General features: G+C 40.5%; 1 protein-coding gene across 3 annotated transcripts in view; it reads left to right on the forward strand.

The window, feature by feature from the left end:
• The window catches only part of LOC127639027 (synaptotagmin-1-like), a 287,031-nt gene that overhangs the window by 258,910 nt on the left and 5,206 nt on the right, over nt 1-22,915 (forward strand). For 2 of the 3 annotated variants that reach the window (XM_052120840.1, XM_052120841.1), the window contains 5 exons: nt 8,901-9,026; nt 13,067-13,234; nt 14,266-14,433; nt 16,640-16,757; nt 20,937-21,070. In XM_052120840.1, coding sequence (XP_051976800.1) covers nt 8,901-9,026; nt 13,067-13,234; nt 14,266-14,433; nt 16,640-16,757; nt 20,937-21,070 — 714 coding nt within the window. The remainder of the gene's footprint in view (nt 1-8,900; nt 9,027-13,066; nt 13,235-14,265; nt 14,434-16,639; nt 16,758-20,936; nt 21,071-22,915) is intronic. The other variant, XM_052120842.1, reaches the window with a different exon arrangement.

Raw genomic sequence — 22,915 nt, forward strand, 5'->3', positions numbered from 1 at the left:
TGGACAACACAGCAGCAGTCTCTTACATAAATCATCAAGGAGGTCTACGTTTACGCCAGCTGAACACTCTGGCACGTCAGATTCTCCTTTGGGCCCAGGGCAAGCTCCTGTCAGTCAGGGCAGTTTATATCCCCAGATGCCTGAATGTGGGAGCAGATTTGCTGTCCAGACAGAAAATACAGACGAGGGATTGGAAACTCCACCCCGAGGTAGTGGAACAAATCTGGGTGAGATTTTACAGGGAAGAAGTGGACCTCTTCGCCTCTCAACAGACAGCGCAATGTCCCCTCTACTTCTCTCTGAGTCACCCAGCCCCCCTGGGTCTGGATGCGATGGTGCATACTTGGCCCAGAATGTGCCTGTATGTGTTTCCCCCGGTTTCTCTGCTCCCGGGAGTCTTGGCCAGAGTTCGCCAGCAAGGGTCTTGCCTCTTACTGATAGCGGCGCACTGGCCAAACAGGGTATGGATCTCGGAGATAATGTCTCTCCTCTGCGGCTTGCCTTGGGCGATTCCGGACAGGAGGGACCATCTGCCTCAGGCGCAGGGGACAATATTTCATCCCCGGCCGAGCTTTTGCACCCTCACCCTGACTACCTGCCTAAGGTTCCTTTCTCGACTGTACATCTGTTCACTCTCGAAGCCTTCTGCTCCCCGCCGTTTACAACGCCGGAGCAGGAAAGACTTCATGGCCCTTCAGACTTATGTCCACTGCACTAGCCAGTGGCGTAAGTCAGGGCAACTATTCATTTGCCATGGGGGACGCAACAAGGGGGGCAGCCGACACCAAGCAGACTATGTCGCATTGGGTGAGGGACGCTATTGCCCTGGCCTATGAGGCGCGCGGTCAAGCTTCGCCAGTAGGTATCAGGGCTCACTCTACCAGAGGGGTCGCCTCCTCTAAAGCCTTGGCTAGAGGTTTCCCTCTGCAGCATATTTGTGATGAGGCAGGCTGGTCCTCTACGCACACTGTGTACCAGATTTTATAGTTTGGATGTTCATGCCACTCCGGGCTCTTATGTCTTTGAGTCAACATCACAAGCTCATGTCTGAGACCACTTGTGAGCACAACAACACAACCGTAAGCGGTCCGTTGCGGCGGCTTGCGTATTCTCGTTCCCAAAGCGCTAAATCAGCACAGCATCAAAGTGTAGCTTTTTGACAGGGAACGTCTTGGGTTACTTAACTGTAACCCCTGTTCCCTGATAAAAGCGGAACGAGATGCTGCGCTTCATTACCGCACTGGGATGCCCCAGGACTGCTCTTCAGACAAAAAACCTGACAATGCACCTGTGATGCATCTATTTATAGCCCTGCTACAAGTGCATCCAATGATGTCACCAGCAGAGGCTATAAATTCTGGTCAATTTCATTGACGTGTTGCACACATATTCACAGCTGGTCACACCTAAAGTTGTGTCCAAAGCGCTAAATCAGCGCAGCATCTAGTTCCGCTTTTATCAGGGAACAGGGGTTACAGTTAAGTAACCCAAGACGTTTTCAGTGGGGAAGACTCAACATGCTTCTTACAAAACTTGCTTGCTAGTATAGATTGGGCCTCAAAGGTAGACAGGACAGCCAAGAAATCAATTTTGTTCAGCCTATTGCTTTCACACTAGTAACTCAACAACTAATAAGACAGGTCCCGTACACATTATGATCCCTCCCACCAACACCTGCTGCTGGCATGTTGCTTACAGTTTTTAAGAGCTTGGTGGTTATCACCAATAACTAAGGGTTATGACAATGCCACTGTGTGGATGATCACGTCACAGAGAATGAGGGTCACTATACGAGCACTATTCTTGTGAATGCCCTGCATGCTTTACTGATGAGCGAGACTGCCCTTCACAGAAAGGCAGCTGTTTCACAGTGAATGAACTGAGAGCTGAGTTTGCCTCGACAATCGCATGCTTTCCAGCAACTACAAACCTCCCTTTAACACTTCCACCACCTTAGACTCAGGTTAGCTAGGGAGATGATGTCACACCATCATAGGAATTTCCCCACTGATTTGTCAATGCTAGACTGTTCTGCCTGAAATAACATAAAAGGAGTTGGATGATGTATTTCTTAAAGGGATAGTTCACCCCAAAATGAAAATTCTGTCATCATTTACACACCATCATGTTGCTCCAAAGTTCATTTGCCATGAACTCTCGATTTTTCCGAGGCTACGATAGGCTTTGGTAAGAAACAAACCAGAATTGAAGTTATTTTAACGTGAAAATATTCTGCCATAGCCCATGCTAGAACATTGCGAAAGCCAAATTTGTGCAAAATCAAGTTCAGGTAAACACTTGAACGAGCCTCTTTCATGCACTCAAATGCAAAAATGAGAGCTATGGTGGGTATTTCCATTGTAAAATAAAAATGACTTAATATGAAGTGTAAATGTTTTATGTTCTGGGTGGCTGCATATCTTGCAATGTTCCTGGAAGCAGCTGGTTCAGGAGTGAATGCATTGAGTGTTGTCTTCGTCTACACACAGGAGGAACTTTTGCTACTCTTACCTCGATCGCAAGCCTGCTGTCAGCAGGTGAATATGATAGATGATTGCAGCAAACTGCTCAGGAATCCCAGGACAAAAATATGCATTAAGGCTTCATCAAAGAAGTGAGGATCGAAAGGGGGGGTATGCCAAAGACTTAAAAGAACAGCCCATAGACCTCCCTTACCGGTAATTACCCTGTCTAATGTACGCTCCTTAAAGAGAAAAATGGATGAACTGACAGTGTAAGTCAAATATGAAAGCGTTTTTAGGCAGAGTAATTTATTATGCTTCACAGAGTCTTGGTTAAAGGAAGAAACTCAAGACATTGGTCTAAGTGGTTATACAATGATCAGAGCTGATAGAGATGAATTCACATCTCACAAATGTATTGGAGGAGGACTGTGCATTTTTGTGGATAATAGGTAGGAAAGTGTGAACTTCTAACTATGAACTTTTGTCTGTGTCGTAATCCAAATAGCTCCAAAAGTTGAACACCTAGAAGACTGAAACCACTCTCATCTTGACCAGTCAGATTTGCCAATTTTTTTCACAGCAGTTTGTTTTCCTGTCAACTCTTTTTAAGTCCATGAGTTGGGATGGTGAAAAATAAGCGCTCTTCACTTTTAACGGCTATTTCCATTAAACACGCAATCTGGGTTCATGCAAATTCACTTGTATTAGATAGAGCCTGATTTGTCAAAACTTTCACAATCACATTTGGTCACGTTTGACTGTGTCTTACTGCACCTCCCCATTGCCTTGTGTAATAATAACAATATAGGCTGTCAATGGATAAAGCCATCAGAGAAATCAGCTTATAATTCTAAACACTAAGCACCTAGACGGTCATAGTAGACTCAAAAAGACCTTCATGATATGTGCATTTTTTTCACAGATCAGTTTTTGTCTCTTAACCCATTTTTTTAGTTATGAAGTCAACAGTTTACCAAAAAAAATCAGTGTTATAGGCTTTGAGAGGTAAAATTCTGCAAACACGTGATGATTATGATAGAAAAACACTAGTTTCATAGAAAAATGGATTTGTGAAAACTTTCTCAGATTGATTTTACTCATTTTCATGGATTCATGCATATTGGCAATGTGAATTATGAATAATATAAGCCATAAAGCCAATAAACGTCTTATAATTCTCTAAAATTACCATCTAGATGGGCCACCCTAGGCTTAATTAGACCATCCTGATTAGTGAATTATTTCACTGACCAGTTTTTGTTTGTTAACTATTGGCTGAGTTCTTGAGTCAACAGTTTACCAGAAAAATCTGTGTTATAAGCATTGAGAGGTCACACTCTTGTAAGACATGATAATTATGATGGAAAAACCACTTTCCCCTTCTGTCACTCACTCGACATTGTGTCGATGTAGTGGCACTAGCGGTCCGAAAACACAGCGACAGTAGCATATATAAACCGCCAAGGTGGCGTACGCTCTCGTCACGTGTCACAACTCACCCGCCATCTCCTCCTCTGGAGTCAGCAGTGGCTGAGGTCGCTGTAGGCAACTCATATCCCGGGCAAACTTGACGCCACAGTGGACGTGCTGTCGCAGCAGGCAATGCTCAGTGGAGAGTGGAGACAACATCCCCAGTTGGTCCAGCTGATTTGGAGTCGATTTGACAAAGCACAGGTAGACCTGTTTGCTTCCTGGGAATCCTCCCACTGCCTGCTGTGGTATTCCCTGACAGGAGCCCCCCTCAGAACAGACACACTGGAACACAGTTGAACCCGGGGGCTGCATAAATATGCATTCCCCCCAGTGAGCCTTCTTGCACAGACCCTGATCACAAGTCACCCTCGTGGCCCCATACTGGCCCACCCAGACTTGGTTCTTGGACCTCACACTCCTCGTGACTGCACCTCCCTGGCAGATTCATCTGAGGAAGGACCTTCTTTCTCAGGGATGGGGCATAATCTGGCACCCACTCCCAGACCTCTGGAACCTCCATGTCTGGCCCTTGGATGGGATACAGATGATCTAAGTGGCCAACTACCAGCAGTCGTAGACACGATCACTCAAGCCAGAGCTCCCTCTACCAAGCAACTTTATGCCCTGAAGTGGAGATTTGTTCGCGAGTTGGTGCTCTTCCCGAGCCGAAGACCCCGAGATGTGCAGTCAGGTCAGTGCTTTCCTTCCTGAAGAAGAAGCTGGAGGGGCGGCTGTCCCCCTCCACCTTGAAAGTATACGTAGCCACTATAGCCGCAAACCTAGGGAAACACAACCTGATCATCAGGTTCCTCAGAGGTGCCCGGAGTCTGAATCCTCCCAGGCCATGCCTCTTCCCCACATGGGATCTCTCTGTGGTCCTTTTGGGCCTTTGGAAAGCCCAATTTGAGCCACTAGAGTCAGTTGAGCTGAAAGCCCTCTCCTTAAAGATGGCCCAACTGATTGCGCTCATCTCCATCAAGAGGGTGGGGGACCTGCAAGGATTCTCTGTCAGCGACTCTTGCCTGGAGTTCGGTCCGGCAGATTCTCACATGATCCTGAGACACCGACTGGGCTATGTGACAAAGGTTCCCACGACCCCCTTCAGGGATCAGGTAGTGAACCTGCAAGCGCTGCCCAGGTAGGAGACAGACCCAGCCCTGTTGTTACTGTGTCTGGTGCATGCTTTGCGCACCTACTTGGATTGCACACAGAGCTTTAGATGCTCTGAGAAGCTCTTTGTCTGCTTTGGTGGACAGTGGAAAGGGAACACTGTCTCTAAACAGAGGCTTGCCCAATGGATCGTGGATGCCATCGCATTGGCCAACCAGACCCAGGCCATGCCCGCCCCCTTGTGGGTTCGAGGACACTCTACAAGGAGTGTGGCATCCTCATGAGTACTGGCCAATGGCACCTCTCTAGCAGACATCTGCAGTGCAGCGGGCTGGGCAACACCCAATACCTTTGAAAAATTTTACAATCTCCGTGTTGAGACGTTTTCATCCTGTGTTCTTTCAGGTATGAACAGGTAGAATTCTGTAATACAGAACAACTGGCGGGGTGTATCACATGCGTATAGCGCCTTTCCCCTCCCCTGAGGCAAAAACGTGTGCTCTTACCCCCAGTCAAGTTCATGAAGTCGTGGACCCTGGATGTCCTTCCTCCCAAGCCCTATGGTATTTTTGGAGTTCGCAGCCAGCCCCACTATGGTGTCTAATATACCCTGTAATGGGATAGGTGCTGCCGATTACCCGTGATGTATATTCCGCGGTATGGTCTCCCTGTCGGCGGACCCTCGTCTCCCTTGGGCAGAGCTCTCTCTGCCCTCTGTCGCTGTGTTTGTAGAGCCCCCCCCCCCTTTGGTGGTCGGACCTACCACCGTGCCTCTTCCATGTGCGGCTGCTGAGCCCATGTGTCGTATTGACACATGTTGACCTCCCCTTTTGGGCAGGATGTGGTCTCTGCGGGGTCTTTTACCCCTGAAAGAATAGGAAAGGAAAAGAACACCTTTCCCAATGCGTTTGATAGCGTTAGATGGTCCCAGCCGAATCTAATACTCTGTGGAGAGAAAAGGATCGGAGGTTACGACAGTAACCAAGATGATTTTCTCACAACACAGGAATTGTGAAGACTTTCACAGATTGATTTGACTAAGTTTGATGGTTTCATGCATATTGGCATTATGAAAAATTAAGGATTTAAGCCATAAAAGTAATAAAATGTCTAAAACTCTAAAAACTGAGAACCTAGACAGGTCATAGTGGGCTCAAATAAACATTCATGATTTGTGAATTTTGTCACAGATACATTTTTTGTCAAACACATTTATTATGGAAAAACACTAGTTTCACACAAAACTATATTTGTGACAACATTCACAGATTGATTTGACTCATTTTCATGGCTTCATGCATATTGGCATTTTGAAAAATTAAGGATGTAGGGCAAAAAAGTAATAAAAGGTCTAAAACGTTAAAAACTGAGCACATTCCATAGATGGGTCCTAGTAGGCTCAAATTGACCGTCGTGATTTTTTATCATATATATATATATATATATATATATATATATATATATACTGTATATATCCAAAGTAAAACAAAAAGCTTTGGTGATTATAGAGGATCTTACCCATCCTCTATAGTCTCTTTCAGTTATTACCCTCATGGAGGCGTTTTAGGCAACTGCAGGCTATCAAGAACATGTATCAGGTATCACTTGGGCCAAATGCAGTCAGACTATTAAATGCGTGTCATTTAATAGTATATGTGTGTAGATATGTGGGTGGGTATTTGAATATGCCTGCTACTTTCCGTATCATATCTGAAGACAAATTTCCACATTATGGATAATAAAGTCACTGAACTGAACTGATTGTTTCTCATCAAAACCTGTCGTATGCCTTTTGAAGATTTAGAATGTGAAGCACAAGTCGTATGGACTACTTTTATGACACTTTTGGATCATTTATTAGTCTTAAAGGCGTGGTCACACATACTGTACCTTTGAATGATGAAATTCTGTGTGGGAGGATGTCAAGTGTGTGAGAAATAAGCAAAAATATAGCTACCAATCGGCCTCCTTATATGCTGCACTTTACAATCTGGGAGAATACAATACTACTTGTCCATTGTAAATGTTCACCCGCCCACACTGAGGTCACTGCCAAACCAAACAACTTCCTATTGGTCAACATGCAGATATCGCCTGTCAAAGTTCACCAAATTTCAACTCCATGCGAAATCAAACCTCAAGGGGAAATTCTTCATCACAGGATGTTCATGCACGAAATTCACGACCTCACGGATTCCAAATTAGATTATTTTATTTCGCCCATGGAATTTCTTCTCTGCAAAGGCATGTGACCGCACCTTTAGAAGGGAGTGTTTTAAAATACAACTGCTATTGTATGTAACACTTTTTGGTAGATTACTTCAGAAATGTAATCTGGTACTAATTACAAGTTACACAACTAAAATTTAAATCAGTAACTTTTAAGATTTCACTTTTTAGCTAATCTTCTCTAATTACTTTTGGATTACTTATTGTATGTTTTGGTAAATCTAATCATTCATTTCAAATGTTTTAGGTGTACCAAGAAATACTCCTTTCATTAAACATTAGTAAACACAATCTCATACAGCAACGTCCTATTTGTTACTGAGTAAAACAAAACTCTTGAAACTGTAAAACAAAAAGGGAAAACTAACAGTATGTTGACGAATATATAAGACAATGTTTTGTTTTTTAGATATTTGTTTTATTTAGGAAATATTATTTGGATTGACCAATTTATTTATTTATTTTATCCAGCTTTGAAATGAATAATGAATAAATGTCTCTAGATATGTAGAGAAGTACAATTTGTGCCTCTTCCTGTTTATTTATGAGAAGGTGTGACCTTAACCTACGACAGGGGTTTTCCTGAAGCATGGGTTGAAGTGCATTTGCATGGTGCAAAAGAACAAAGTTGCATGTGACCAGCACCTCTGAAATGTTTGTTTGCAACATATGTATTTATATGTATTTACTGAAACATTTCTGATTACAGGTGGATGCAGGTACATTTGAAACACTGACATTCATATTTTAATACATCATCAAGACTGGTACAAATGCAAAAGTGCATTAATATTCTAAAGATTGGACGTGCAGTCTTTTTCAATGGATATAATTTTGTGTGGCAAAGATTGCATTGCTCAGTTATTGTGTTGCTCAGTTGCATTGTAAACAAGAGAGGTATGTAGTGCAATCTAGCAAAGCCTTTTGCATGTATTTAAACATCTGGTATAGATGCTCTTTTAGCATAATCAGTAAATTACACTAGTTATTGCCATTGGTGTATATGTAATGTAATCATATAATCCATAAAATGTACTGTAATCGGATTAAACATCTTTAAAAATGTAATGGATTCCAATTACAAGTGCTAGAATTTTAAATCTAATTACATTATGCAGATTGCATGTAATATGTTACAACCAAACACTGGTTTTGAAATCAGAGAACATGACATCCTTAAAAATAGCTCCTTTTTGTGTTTCAAGGAAGAAAGTCATACAGGTTTGGGACAGCATGAGGGTGAGTAAATGATGGCAGAATATACATTTTTAGGTAAACTATTCTTATAAAAACATCTGTCTCCTCATCTAGCCCCTCCCACCAATTTACAGTAAATTGCTTGCACGCATTCAGATCATCTTGCAACGCATCTACTTTTTTCACAAATTTCCACACTAGCAGACCACAAGGGAGAGGTGGGTTCACAGCCCAAGTCTAGTGCATCACCGAGCATGTCCTGGTCTTAATCACTGTGGTGTTTTTAGTGCTTGCTCCCCCTCCCCCTAAAAGAGGTGCTGTTGAAGAGCAGGCTGGTCCAGGGCGGGCCCGGCGCTCTGGCGAGGGCAATCGGGCAGCGCCAGCGTTGGGCCGACAGGACTGACTGTTAGTGGGTGTCTCCTTCAGGCCTTGAAGGATGAGGATGATGCGGAAACAGGGCTGACGGACACAGAGAAAGAGGCAGAGCCTAAGGAGGAAGAGAAACTTGGCAAATTACAGTACTCCATGGACTACAATTTCACAGAGAATACGGTAAGGGGCCGTCTCCAAATCACTGTCACTGTGTGTGGTGTTTAGTGAGGTCTTCTTCGTAAGTATAGTGATTGTATTGTCTGTTTGTGCATTGATTTGCAACTACCTCCATTCAGATATCACACATCCTTTTAAGATTATTCCCATACATAATTGAACGCTCACTATAAACTGCATGTTTTAAAATAAATACATTCTAAAAAGGCAAAGAGAAAGCAACCTTTGAAAATGACTCGCCTTTCACTTTGTCACTTTTATTGCAGCGCTCTATTATTAAGTGCCATCTCTGGAAGCCAGAGGAATTCAGACTTGGCACTTAAAAAATAATGCCCATCATCCTGTAAACTCACCAAATGCCGTGAATATAAAGGGCACATCACAGTAGATAGATTTTAGTTTGAATCGGCTTTATTCCACACCAGAACTGGCTGAACGAGACTGCTCGCTTGTCTTCAACTCTGAGGCTTAGCTGAAATTCATTGGCTGCCTCTTGCAAGTGGCTGAGCTTGAAAGCTGAGTGACTTCCAGAGTGGATGTACTTCTCTTCGAAGGATCCTGGGTGAAAGATAATTGAAGCTGTGCGTAGACGCATTCCGAGGGCGAGCCGAAAAAAGCTACAAACCTGAAAGAGCCGGTTTAACTGCAATCACACACACACACACACACACACACTCACTTTCTGCAGCTTTTATAAGCACTGCCTCCACAGGAGGGCTTTTATTATATGCCCTCAATGTATATGTAGCTGTGAAAGGACAAATTTGACAGAAAATTGCTGGTAATACATTACATTTATGGCATAAAGGAGTTTCGAGATGTTCGTTTGTTCTGTTCTTATAGCCATTGATGCTTAGCAGAATTATACCAAATATGTGGTTAAGTGCACTGAGGACTTCATAGGAGGTATAAGAATGGCAATATAGAATTTAGCATGCACACTTTTACTTATCTTCAACCTAAAGGCAGAGTGCAAAAGCAGTAGATTCAACGACATCTTGGACCACATCGACCTGACCCAGATTCAGCCCAACACACACACACACACACACACACACACACACATGCATATATCCTCACCCACCGTGCCTGCAGGAAATCTGTAAGCTTTTTTCCTATCTGAGAATTACTTTAGAGAGACATACAGGTTTGAGAGACTTTTCTACAGCTTTTTCCAGGTCCCCCGGCTCCACAGGTGGGCCTGGGTTGGCCTGGCCCACCCAATAATAAACTTGGCCCACCTTAAGAACTACACCTACACCCACCCCTCCAACTGTTCGGCCCACCATGCGGGTCCTATGGCCCACCTTACATCTTAGAGCTGGAGCCAGGCCTGTTGCCCTTTCCAAAGGGTAAAGGTTCCAGGTAGCTTGACTCAACTCTGGGTTTATTTAAAGGTAATCTGGAACTTTCCAGTCCTGCTGAGCAAGATGGGAGGTAAAAATAGGAAAGTATAAAACCTGGCGGGAAGTCACAAAGCCACACATCATAATATATCAGAATCCAAGGTGTTCCGTCAGGGAGACAGAGGGACGGGGTGCAGATAAGGTCCATACACATTCACTGAGGTGAATAAAATACAGAATTTAAGCACGGACTCACTTTCAGTTTAATGCAATTCAAACAAATCGAGCACAATAAAGAAATTCCATTAGTCCAACACAACAATGAAATTAGTTGGAAAAATTTGAATCTGTTTGTATGATCTGTACCAAAAAATACAGAAAGGAATCATATATATTGAATGTTCAATAATTTATTAATTATTATTTTTGTAATTATTATGCTAAAGTATGTCTAAAACTCCCATAGACAGATTCGCCCTGACTCATACTGTGATTGTCCATAGCTATTCAGACTAACTCACAGCTAGAAGCTACTTACGAAAGACAACTTGTTTAGATTTAGAGATGGTGTCTGATCCTGTATCCCAAATTTCCAGTGAGACTTACAATGACACCACTGAGAGAAACAGTAGGCTTTATTGTGAAATGATGTGCACACTTAATGGAACCACATACTAGTTTTGTTTTCATCATCTAAACGTCTAAAGTGTTTAGATGAGTAATTACAGATCATCAGAAATTCCAAATTACTTATATTTGTACATTGTTAACTATTACCACTCTAGAGACAGACTCTAGCTGATGTCTAAGAAATATAATCCTGCTATAGAAGTGTAAAAAGTTACAGTACTCAAAATGTCAAAGATGAAGTCCACCCATCAACACTTAAAATGTCCACAGAGTGGCACCAAAAGTAAGATGCAGATCTCCGAACTGCACTCACCACTCACAATGTGAACATGATTACTTCCTGTTTCCCAATGGAGTCGTGTAACTTGTGTCTCAGAGATCAGTAGCGCTAGATGGATCAGTAGACCTAGAACGCTTGAATTGATCCAAGAATGTCTAATGGGGGATGTCGCTTTTCATTAAGTAATTTAGCTTAATGGGGGTAATTTGAGGGTACTTTCAGAAGAAACGTGTTGATTTCTTGTGGTATAATGTTGTGAGTTCAGTCTAAGAGTTGTACCTATGCTTCATGGAAGCAGTGACATGACACTGATGGGCATTATTTGAGGGGTATTTTCTACCTCACAACTATTTCTTTCAAGAAACAAAGACATTTTTGTGTGCTTGTGCATTAAGGTGTTTGTGGTGTGTGTCTTCCTTGTGGTTAGAACATCTCCATTCCTCATCTCATTTCCAGCAATAAAACTGTACAGAGCTGACTCCCACCACCATTTAATGACAAGAATCAAATTATAGAATTACTATAGCCTGACAGCATATTAAAGCTCCTTTGACAAAAGAGCAGTCTTACAGTTCTGTGATGGGCACCATCTAAACCAGCTTCCTTCTCCTTGATACAATCCTTCCTTGGGCAGCACAATCAGAGTGTGACAGCTGGTCAGGTTGGAAGAGAAGGTGAGAGGAAAGAGAGATCTACATGCCCGAGTGCCTGTGTAGAGAAGGGGCGTTTTTATGGGAGGCTGATGGGAGCTTGATTGACTGACTCAAGGGCCCAAGAGGCCACAAAGGTGATGTGGTGACTGGCAGGTCAATCAGGGCCTCATACCATCCAGCCGGCCAATCAATTATCAGAGCTGATTGGGAGATAGGAGCAGGAGCGGCACGCTTGGCATGGCCTGACCCCATCACCCCCTTAATGCTGGGATTGTTTAAAAAGCAATGCAGCCCATGACTAAAGGATGCACCTCAGCATAACGGAGAATCATAACTGTCCTCTTTGTAGCTCTATGTATATGTAAGCAGATTATCTGAAGCTAGATCAGGGCTGATTTACCAAAGAACCACCTACCATTTGAGGTGAGAAGGTAAAGGCAGACACAGATTGGAGTATATTCACAGTACATTGCATCAAGTTTATCAGTAGGCATATAAACAACCATTTATTTTGGAGAGCTACTTGCTGGAAGGATATCGTTGTAGTTTTGAAAAAGTCCCAGAAAGTGCTCTTTGATTGAGTTTCTATTGCATTTAGAGAAATTATTGTCCAAGGCATTTCTTCTGGTAAAAATACTAAAAAGCTTTTATTTATGTTTGGCTTGTCACAATCAAAACGTTCCAGGTTTCTGGTATTGGAAACACTGAGGCAGATTTGAGGGGGGCAAACAAGAAGTAACATATCCTGTCCTACTTTGGGGAAACATCAAATTGTCAGTATTACATTCAATCTGTAAAGACAATTTACTGTTTTTTGTCCCCCACTAAGCTGAAATAAGGTCTACACCAGATTTAGACATTTGAATGTTGATTTTCCAAGCTTGGAAGATACCAGTTTCAAGGAAGAGTCCTGGTACTTTTTTGAATGATGGTTCAATGGCATACATTTAAATCTGGTTCAACATTAAAATATACTGCAGTGTTAGTTACATAACAGAATTTAAACCTCATCAACTTTGAAACCTAGATATTTGAAGAATAGTGGTGGGTAGGTGGCTTATTGTTCAGACAAAGACCTCTCTCCCCTTCATGCTCTTTCTAACATTATCTTTAACTTTGCCTTTTGACCGCCAGCTCATAGTGGGGATTATCCAAGCAGCAGAGCTGCCCGCCATGGATATGGGTGGCACTTCTGACCCCTACGTTAAGGTCTACCTTCTTCCAGACAAGAAGAAGAAATTTGAGACCAAGGTCCACCGAAAGACGTTGAACCCCGTTTTTAATGAGCAGTTCACCTTTAAGGTAGGTTGCACTGACACAATAAAATCAAACAGTGTTGAATACTCACATTATAACAACACATATATTTCTGAATGGATCTGTGAGGGTACTCGTACAATAGATCAAGTTATTTCTGACTACTTTTGCTAGTTTATTATTCAGCAGTGATGTGTCTATCATTATGGGGGCCCTAAGTAAATTGGGTACAGCTTATTGACCGGGCCCCTTGGTGGCTTGTGGGCCCTAAATGACCACTTATACCGCTTATTAGAAATTTCCCTCTTAACAAGTGTTTGTGTGTGTGTGTTTCTGGCATGAGGCATTAGAATAAAAACATGCAAACTGGCTCCTGCAGGTGTCCATTATCTGAAAATTTTAATAATTTATATTATGAATGTTCATTCGAGTTAGTAGAGCTTATCAGACGTCATGTTGCTGGCAAGACCTTTTTTCTGTAATTACCACAGTCAGATCTCTATTAAGACGCTAAGTGTTCTATTAAATTGCTAAGTGAAGTGTTGAATTCTTGAAAGAATTGCAAATATATAACTGAGCCAGCCAAGGGGGGGTCGAGGACTGTTTTCTTGTTTGTTTCTTGACTAGCCCAGCACAATTTCAGCTATGACATGGTACCTTGAGAATGAGAAATTATCCACACACCAACACACTGTGAGATAGACACACAGCTGTGATATGTAATCACAAGTGCCTCCATTATTGAAATGAAGAGACTGGAGAGCTGGTGTGTGTGTGATAGTGTCAAGGACAAAATAGCAACCCTTGGTTCTTATCTCTTTCCCGGCCAATCAAGCAGTTTGTCGTCATGTTGGAACAAGTCCTTCGGGATAATGAGTTTTGTGTGAAAAACAGCTCAATTGGAGGCAATCAAGAGTCAAATCTCTCTCCCGCACACACACACACACACACACACACACACACAATAGTCCTATAGTTTCATCTCAGCATCTAAGCAGTAGAGAAGACTTGTAACTGGAAATGAGAATGATTAGACTGGTTTGCATTGGAGTAATTTCTCCTCTAATATCCCACAGGTTCCCTACACTGAGTTGGGAGGAAAAACTCTAGTGATGACGGTATATGACTTTGACCGCTTCTCCAAACATGATGCCATTGGAGACGTGAAGGTTACCATGAATAAGGTGGACTTTAGTCATGTGACTGAGGAGTGGAGAGACATTCAGAGTGCTGAGAAAGAAGAGGTAAGAACAAACATCCATGGACTGCAATAATCTGTTCCAGGTCCAAATGTATTAGATTAAATATCCGCTTTTACATTGAGTATTCCTTCTTTATTGCCTGACCATCTCGAGCACAATGTATGTAAGGAAAAAGGCTGAAAGTTTATCAGATAGTGGGTAGTAGTAGGGTTTTTTTTAATTCTTCAGAGTAACTAGAATCCTTTGAATCTATTCACCAAACGTATTCAGATTTGTTCACTGATTCGTCCATTGATTGATTAACGACCTTTCCTGTAGTCCACATCGTTGCACCATTAGGTAGTGACCAGTGACTGACTTTTCATTATAGGGATATTTCATTAAAAATGTTAAATAAAAAAAATACATCTGATTCTTTCATTCAGATTAGTTCACTGATTCATTAACTGGTTCATTGACTGATTAATTCAGTGACCTTTCCTGTAGTCTACATCGTTGCACCATTAGGTGGTGACCAGTGACTGACTTTTCCCTTAAAGGGAGAGTTCACTCCCCAAAAGAAATCAGAAACATTCATTCAGATTTGTTTACTGATTTGTTCACTTTTTGTTAATTGATTCAATGACTGATTCAATGAACAGTGACGTACTTTTCACTTTAAGAGAAAATTCTGTCTTTATTTTCTCACCATTTATTTTGTTTTGAACCAGTATGACTTTATATAAATCCATCATTCTTCTGTGAAACACAGAATATTAGTCTCAGTCACCATTCACTTCAAAATGCTGAAGTGACTGAGAATGTCAGTCCTTAATATTTTGCCCAACATAATTTGATGTGATCCACAGAAGAAAGAAAGTCAAATGGGTTAAGAAAACACAAGAGTGAGTAAATGATGACAGACTTTTCCTTTTTTATTACATTTTTGAATTACTTATTTCAACTAAACCTTTAAAATATTAAATGAAAACATGTCATTCATGACCTAAACAAATTTGTTGTTAACTTTTATTCATAGAATTGATATATGACTGACAAATTATTTAATATTTTCTCAGAATGGTACAACATACATTGTAAAGTCGTACACAACTAAAAAACATCAATTTGCAGGCGTTGAATGGAAATTTAGTTCACTGTAAAGGTGAAAGACTTGAGGGCTCTCCATCTTCAGTGGAAATGTCAGTTAATCAGCTGGGCCATGCCATGTTTTTATTCATAAAAGTGTGACTTTCCAAGCAGTGGTTTGGGAGATTCAATTTTCATGGTAAATGTCATGGAATATAGCATTTAAGCTGCCGTTTCTATGGGAACCTTGTTTTTACGCAACGGTTCCTTGGTGGAAAGGTTAATTATGAAGCTTTCCAATGCCTGCTCGGGGTGGGGAGTTGAAGGCTATATACATGCGTTGAAGGTTGCACTTCAAGTTTGTGCAGCTGTAACATTCCATGTCTGATGGACTTGTGGAGCACTTCAAGGAACACTCGAGAAAGCTGGAGCATATTGATTTTTACCAGAGGACCTCTAGAGTGGTGTCCTGAGGCTGAAACTTGCAGTGCCTGTGTAAAAAAATCAAAAACAAAATGAAAATTGACCGCAAAATGTTATAGCTGTTCACATTTCCATTCAATGGAAGTTCAAAGTTACTCTCTAAAAATGGAAGTTCCTCTTTTTTTCCTCCACAATCAATTATTTCCTCGGGAGAGATTATTCTGTGTGACTAATTGGATGATGCAGTATTGCAATTGTGAATTTGAACTCAGCAGCTAATTGAGCTTATTTACCTTGTAAGATTCATTTAATTGAGCTATGAAAAGTTTTGTTTACGCAGATGACCTTTTAACTGACAGAAAATTGATTGTGCAGAAAATGGCATGAGCCATTTAAACTGAAATAGCCTTTTCCCCTGCCTGTTGTTTTCTATATGTTGTATGTATTTGCGTCCATGTTTATGAGAATGGCTCATGAAATATTAGTTAACCATCATGTGTACATATAAATATGTAAATGTATTTTCAAATTATTTACAAAGTGAATCAGACCCAGCTTCACATATAGAGTTCAAAAGCTGTACTTCTCAATTCAATCTCTCTTATCAATCTTGTTGAGTGGGCAAAAAGACTGTCAAAAAGAGCTTTTGGAAGGAGCAATATTTTGCGAAATTGCTTCAGCCAAAGATGTTCTTCAGTTTTTTTGAAGTGCATTTACTAAGCCTTGACAATGATGTACTTTCCTCTACCACTCACAGCAAGAAAAGCTGGGTGACATCTGTTTCTCTCTGCGGTATGTGCCCACTGCTGGCAAACTGACCGTGAACGTTCTGGAGGCCAAGAACTTGAAGAAGATGGATGTTGGTGGCCTGTCAGGTGAGTCCAGTTTTTGAGTGAAACCATCAACTGGAGTGTTTTTTTTTCATCAGCTCTCTTGTTAATTTATTTGCATGACTTTGAAAGGTGATAAATATACAGAGACAATGATAAGTAAGCAGTTCATAGGTTGATGCCTCCAAAAAGTGACCAATAGTGTTAGAAAAAGAAAATATTTGATGAAAAATGCAAAACAAATATTATGCAGTGTTATGCAGCAAAGGGCAGCGAACACAACCCCCCCGGCTCAACAACTTTTGGGTCAGATGAAAAATCCCGGCCCGATTTCTTTTCCTAGTCCAGCCCTGCCGGCAATCCACACATCTTATCACGTGGCTTGTTGAGCGTGTTACCACGGAGACATAGCGCATGTGGAAGCTTCACGATATTCTCCGAGGCATCCACGCACAACTCACCACGCGGCCCATCGAGAGCGAGAACTACATTATAGCAACCACGATGAGGTTACTCCATGTGACTCTACCCTCCCTAGCAACCGGGCCAATTTGGTTGCTTAGGAGACCTGGCTGGATGTCACTCAGCATGCCCTGGATTCAAACTCACGTCTCCAGGGGTGGTAGTCAGCATATTTACACGCTGAGCTATCCATGCCCCCCCTTGCATTAACTAATGTTAACAAATGAAACCTTAATGTAAAGTGTTACCCGTTTTTTTAGAAGGTACTAAACGCAATTGGAAATTAACAGTGTTAACAGGTCAATTTAGAGGTTTGTGTTTGGAGGACTATAGTTTCTACTATGTGATAACTACAGCCTCCAAACCTCCTATCACACATAACCTTTGGGCCTGTTGGATTGAAATCCAGTGCGAAAATTGTGCAGTTAAGACTGCATTAACTGTCATTAACTGAGATTTTGCCAGACTCCAATGGTTTGTATTGCAAAACAAACCTTTTTTAATCAAATCCTCAAAGTTTCCATTGATTTTACTAGAAGAAAAAAAAAACAATTCTGTCCCTGATTTGTCATTTCTTTTCTTCTCTTTCCAAGTCTATGGAAATGGCTCAGATTTAATTGTTGTTATGGAGGAGTCGTTCTCCCAAAGGAGTCACTTCAGAGCATGTCCAAAGAGCTGTCACATGATTGGAAACAATAGGCTTGCATGGATCATGCCAATAATTAGTGACTGTTTCCATTGTGATTCAGCTACAGGGAGGACGACTCATCGGAACACTATAATTTATCCTTTTCTCCGCTCAAACCCTGTTTACCCTGCCTAATCACACAAGACATGGTTGTTTCAACTAAAATATATGTAATTTGAGTTCATTCCAAAGAGTACTGCTTTCCATTCCCTTTATTCTGGCATTAGGCATTGATTACTGAAGATTATTTATTGAATACAGATACATGCAGTATCCTCAAAGCATTTGGGGCACGTAAGCCAAACTTACATATGAATAAAACCCATTGAGTATATCAAACCAAGTGTCATTTATTTTATAGAGAGAAAGCAAAAGTATGCTAAATATTTTAGGTTTGTTTGTGGTTTGTTGGGTTTAAGTGACAAAGCAATAGATATAAATGATAGCAAAAGATCTACTATTCACTATGAATGTGTGAACTTGAAGAAAACCGGTTGGTTAAAAGTCATTGCAAAAATGGCTCAGAAAATTCAACATATTTCTGAGAACAGGTCTAGCATCATTTATGCACAGGTGGTTTAATGCAATGACATTCCTGCATTTTTTTAAGTGTTTCTCAAGTATCTTGATCAGTGTATGGGCTACTTTATGTATAAAAGACTATTAATTGTATTTGTAAATCTATTCAAACATACTACCTCTCTCAAGCACGTTGATTGTGTCTCAGTAGTCAAAAACCCTTGCTCTGTCCCATTTGAGAAATAGCTGCTCTTAAATCATCTATTTGAAAATCTACGACTCAAACAAGATTTTCTCCTAGAAAACAAATATCTTATGGCAGTACATGCTGTCCACCACTAAGAGACACCTACAGTATGTGTCAGTATACCATATGTTGACTGCATGGCTACATGGTGAAGCCAATGAAAACATACAGTAGCACATCAGAGGCAAGGGCCAGTTTTATTTTCACTTGGATTTTGAGTATCCCTTTTAGATGATGTTTTGCAGTGACTATATGACCCATAAACACAAGTCATTACAAGCACTGCCAGTTCCTTGAACCACAACGCTCTGGCTTGGCTTCTGTTTAAGTGTACATTACCACAGATTTCCCGAATAACCTCAAACCTCATTCTGTTTCCAAGCAACCGGTCCAAAGCACCACCATTAATAGTGTTAGGGCTACTGAAGTTCTGTTTAAGTTCAGTGTCATAAATAGCCGAGGTCCATGTTTACATATTATGAACAGTGGATGAATGGTCAGCCAAAGATTTTAAAATTGTGCAGTTTTACTGTTAGTTCAATAAGAGGTGCTATGCTGTTTCATTATATAGAAAATTACTGTTGCATCTAGTAATTTAGTATGAATTAAAAGCATTAGCATGCATTCAATATAAGATGTGACTAGAAGACTAAGAAATTTCATGGTTGAATAAGTAAAATATGACTTGTGAAAGCAGAATGTTTTAATAATAGCTCTAATTGTACTATATTGTGTGTGTCCAGCTCCATACATTGGACTTTTGTTCTTTTAAAACACATTTAAATAGATTTGGTTTCACCTAGAACCACAGGTTCCATTCAAAAGGTGTTTAAGTTACAGGTCATACTAAGGTACAATGTTCACACCTCATACAAAACATCCCTGATCAGTCGTTTGGTATTTACACAGGTTATGATCACACACCAGCACTCACATCATATTATTACCCGATGAATATCTATAATATTAAATACATAAAATATATTATTTTTGTTATTATTATTAATAAAAACAATAATGATATAAATATATATTAAGCGACCAAAGTGCAAAAATATAAGCATGATTTTTGTTTTTATTTTTATGCATGGCAGCCAATAACTAATAGTTTTACTGAGACACGTACAATGGAAGTAAATGTTGCCAATCTGTAAACGTATATCAAAAATGTCCCTTTTTTATTTATTATGATACTTATTTTGCACATTTTAGAATAACAGCAAAGTCATAAACACTAACAAAACACAAATGGAAGAATGGGCATTGTGTTTCCAGTGGTTTAATAGATTTGATTTTGATTTAAAGAAAATGTTATTAATATATGATGATAATTATAATAACCAAGATTTAAAAATGATGTTAAAGTATTGTTCATTTTAACTAATGTTGTTTACTAATGTTACAAATGGAACCTCATTGTACAGTTTACAATGCATTTTATAAACTAATTTCATGCAGATGCATACAGTCGGGAAAAATTAATTTAGTCAAGTGTGTGCAAACTTTTGACTGGTTGTGTCTGCTTATGAGTCCAGAGTTGTAAGATCTACATTCAGAAATGGCATACCACAGATTTTGTGCTGTCCTCCTGCTAATATGGTACTATGTGTGTGCAGACTTCGCTATGCCTCCACTGGATTTTTCTCTCACGTTCAGTCTATGGAATGTGCTACTCTGGCTCTTTTTGTTGGTAAAGAATATTTAGATCAGTTGAAAAACAAAAAAAAATCCCAGAGCTTTTTGAAATCCCTCTTGGAGCTGAGCAGAGAAGGTTATAGCGACAGAAAGAGACATACAGTATATAAATACGGGCGAATAGAGTGACAGAATGGAGTGAATTGAAATGGCATGTTGGATAAAGAGTGGTTCTGGAACACTGTAAAATCTTTTCGATTCAACCATTGTTCACTTCAATAACTGCTGCCATATCCATTTTATTGAAAGGCTCAGGAAGGCACATTACATGTCTTATCGCCCCTCTTTACAGTCACAGTATAACACAATAAATAAATGTTCTCTCCCTTTCAGAAAATGGAAGGCATATTGATAAGAATTCACATATTTGTGTGATATTTCAACCTATATTTGTATTGTGAGGTTTCAATCAAAAAGCTATTCTGAGAAGCTGAGCCAATGTTGCAATGTCCAGCTGATCGGGACCTTTTCGGGGAAATAAACCAACAATGGCTTACTAATAGCTGTTTCTGCATATTAAGCTGGAAAAGGTGCATAACATCGAAAATAAATAACACTTCACCAGTTACTAAAGTGATTTCTCATGCTACGTCCTGTTACCGTGTGTTGCCAGATCCCTATGTGAAAATCCACCTGATGCAAAACGGCAAGCGGTTGAAGAAGAAGAAGACGACAATCAAAAAGAACACCCTCAACCCTTACTACAACGAGTCTTTCAGTTTCGAAGTGCCATTTGAACAAATCCAGGTAATTCATTTGTAATTGTATTTATTTAATTGAGTCTCACTTTTTTAAAACTCAACTCTGATATGGCAGAGGCAAATCCAACAAAATTTCCCATTTCCATGTTTGTTGTTTTAAACTGCTGATTGAATTAGCCTAATTGGCAAATTACAGCCAAAAAGTAACTTGGGAAGCATGATAAAGCTCTGCGTGAGACTGCGTAAGAAAGTTTTGTTGCTAATTAGTTGAAGAATAAAATGGACGCAATGCTTGGTAGTGCAATAACAGGAAAATTACTTCAAATTGATTTGCATTTCATGGATCATAGGACACATTTTATGCTCTGAGTCAGCTGCTTTGAATTCAAAGACCAGAGAGGCCTACCTCCATATTCTGACAAAGCAGCACATGTTTCTCAAAGCAGCTATGCCAAACTAACTGTTCCTCATTCAATGTTCTATATCCCTCAGTGTTCATAATATGGCAAATTAGCTCTGGCTCTCAAGAACAATGGCCCCTTGCCTTTTCTCATTGGTCAGTGAAATCCAACCAGTGAGGTAAAGATGTTAATTCTTATGGTCTGCTTGCATTCAATACTCTGGGCTGATCGGGCACTAAGCAACTGAGAGGGAACCATTGACCCCAAACAAACTCAATTTACCATAGTTGTCTGGACCTTTTTGATGGCACCCGCTGGACTTTCTATGGTATCTGTCAGCTGACTCTTCAATGGTCCATGGCATTTCAGATTAACGGGCCCTTGAAGAGACCCTCACACTGAGATAATTCTCCTGGTATTTGGAAAAAAAAGTGTTGCTCCAGCATAATATCATCATGTGAAATATATATATATATATATATATATATATATACAGTGGTGGTCAAAAATATTGGCAACCTTGGTAAATTTGAGCAAAGAAGGCTGTGAAAAAAGAATCTACATTGTTTATCCTTTTTTATTTTTTCCTAAGAAAATAGCCAAAGCATTGAAAATACCCATTTCCACCATCAGAGCAATAATTAACAAGTTCCAGTCAACTGGAGATATTGAGAATCTGCCCGGAAAAGGATGTGTGTCTATATTGTCTCCACACACAGTGAGGAGGATGTTCAAGTGGCCAAAGAATCTCAGAGGATCACAGCTGGAGAATTGCCGAAATTAACTGGGTCTTGGGGTCAGAAATTAAAAAAAAAAAAAATCCGCTACATCACCACAAGTTGTTTGGGAGGGTTTCAAGAAAAAAGCCTCTGCTCTCATCCAGCACTAAAGTTAAGTGTCTTCATTTTGCCAGACACTACTGGAATGTCCAATGCGACTGGGTTCTATGGTCAGATGAAACCAAAAAAAAAGAGCTTTTTGGCAACAAACACCAGAGATAGGTTTGGCGCACACAGAGATGAAGTACCCAATGTCTACGGTTAAATTTGGTGCTGCATCTTTAATATTATGGGGCTGTTTCTATGCCAGAGGTCCTGGACATCTTGTTTGGATACATGGCATCATGGACTCTATCAAATACCAACAGATAAAAATTTAAATCTGGCTGCCTCTGCGTGAAAGCTTAAAATGGGCCCTGGTTGGATCTTCCAGTAGGACAATGATGCAAAACAAACATCAAAATCAACACAAGAATGGTTCAATGACCACAAAATCAAGGTTCTGCCAAGGCCATACCAGTCCCCCATATAACATTTGTGGGGTGAACTGAAGAGGAGAGTTCACCAACATGGACATAGAGATTCTGTATGGAGGAATGGTCACGGATCCCTTACAGGTGTTCTCCAACCTCATCAGAGCTGTATTAACACTGTACACATTTTTGTATGGAGAAATGTAAGCACTTAAAAAATATGAGCATTTCTGTTCCT

This window comes from Xyrauchen texanus, chromosome 47 (genome assembly GCF_025860055.1).
Source record: "Xyrauchen texanus isolate HMW12.3.18 chromosome 47, RBS_HiC_50CHRs, whole genome shotgun sequence".
Taxonomy (NCBI): domain Eukaryota; kingdom Metazoa; phylum Chordata; class Actinopteri; order Cypriniformes; family Catostomidae; genus Xyrauchen; species Xyrauchen texanus.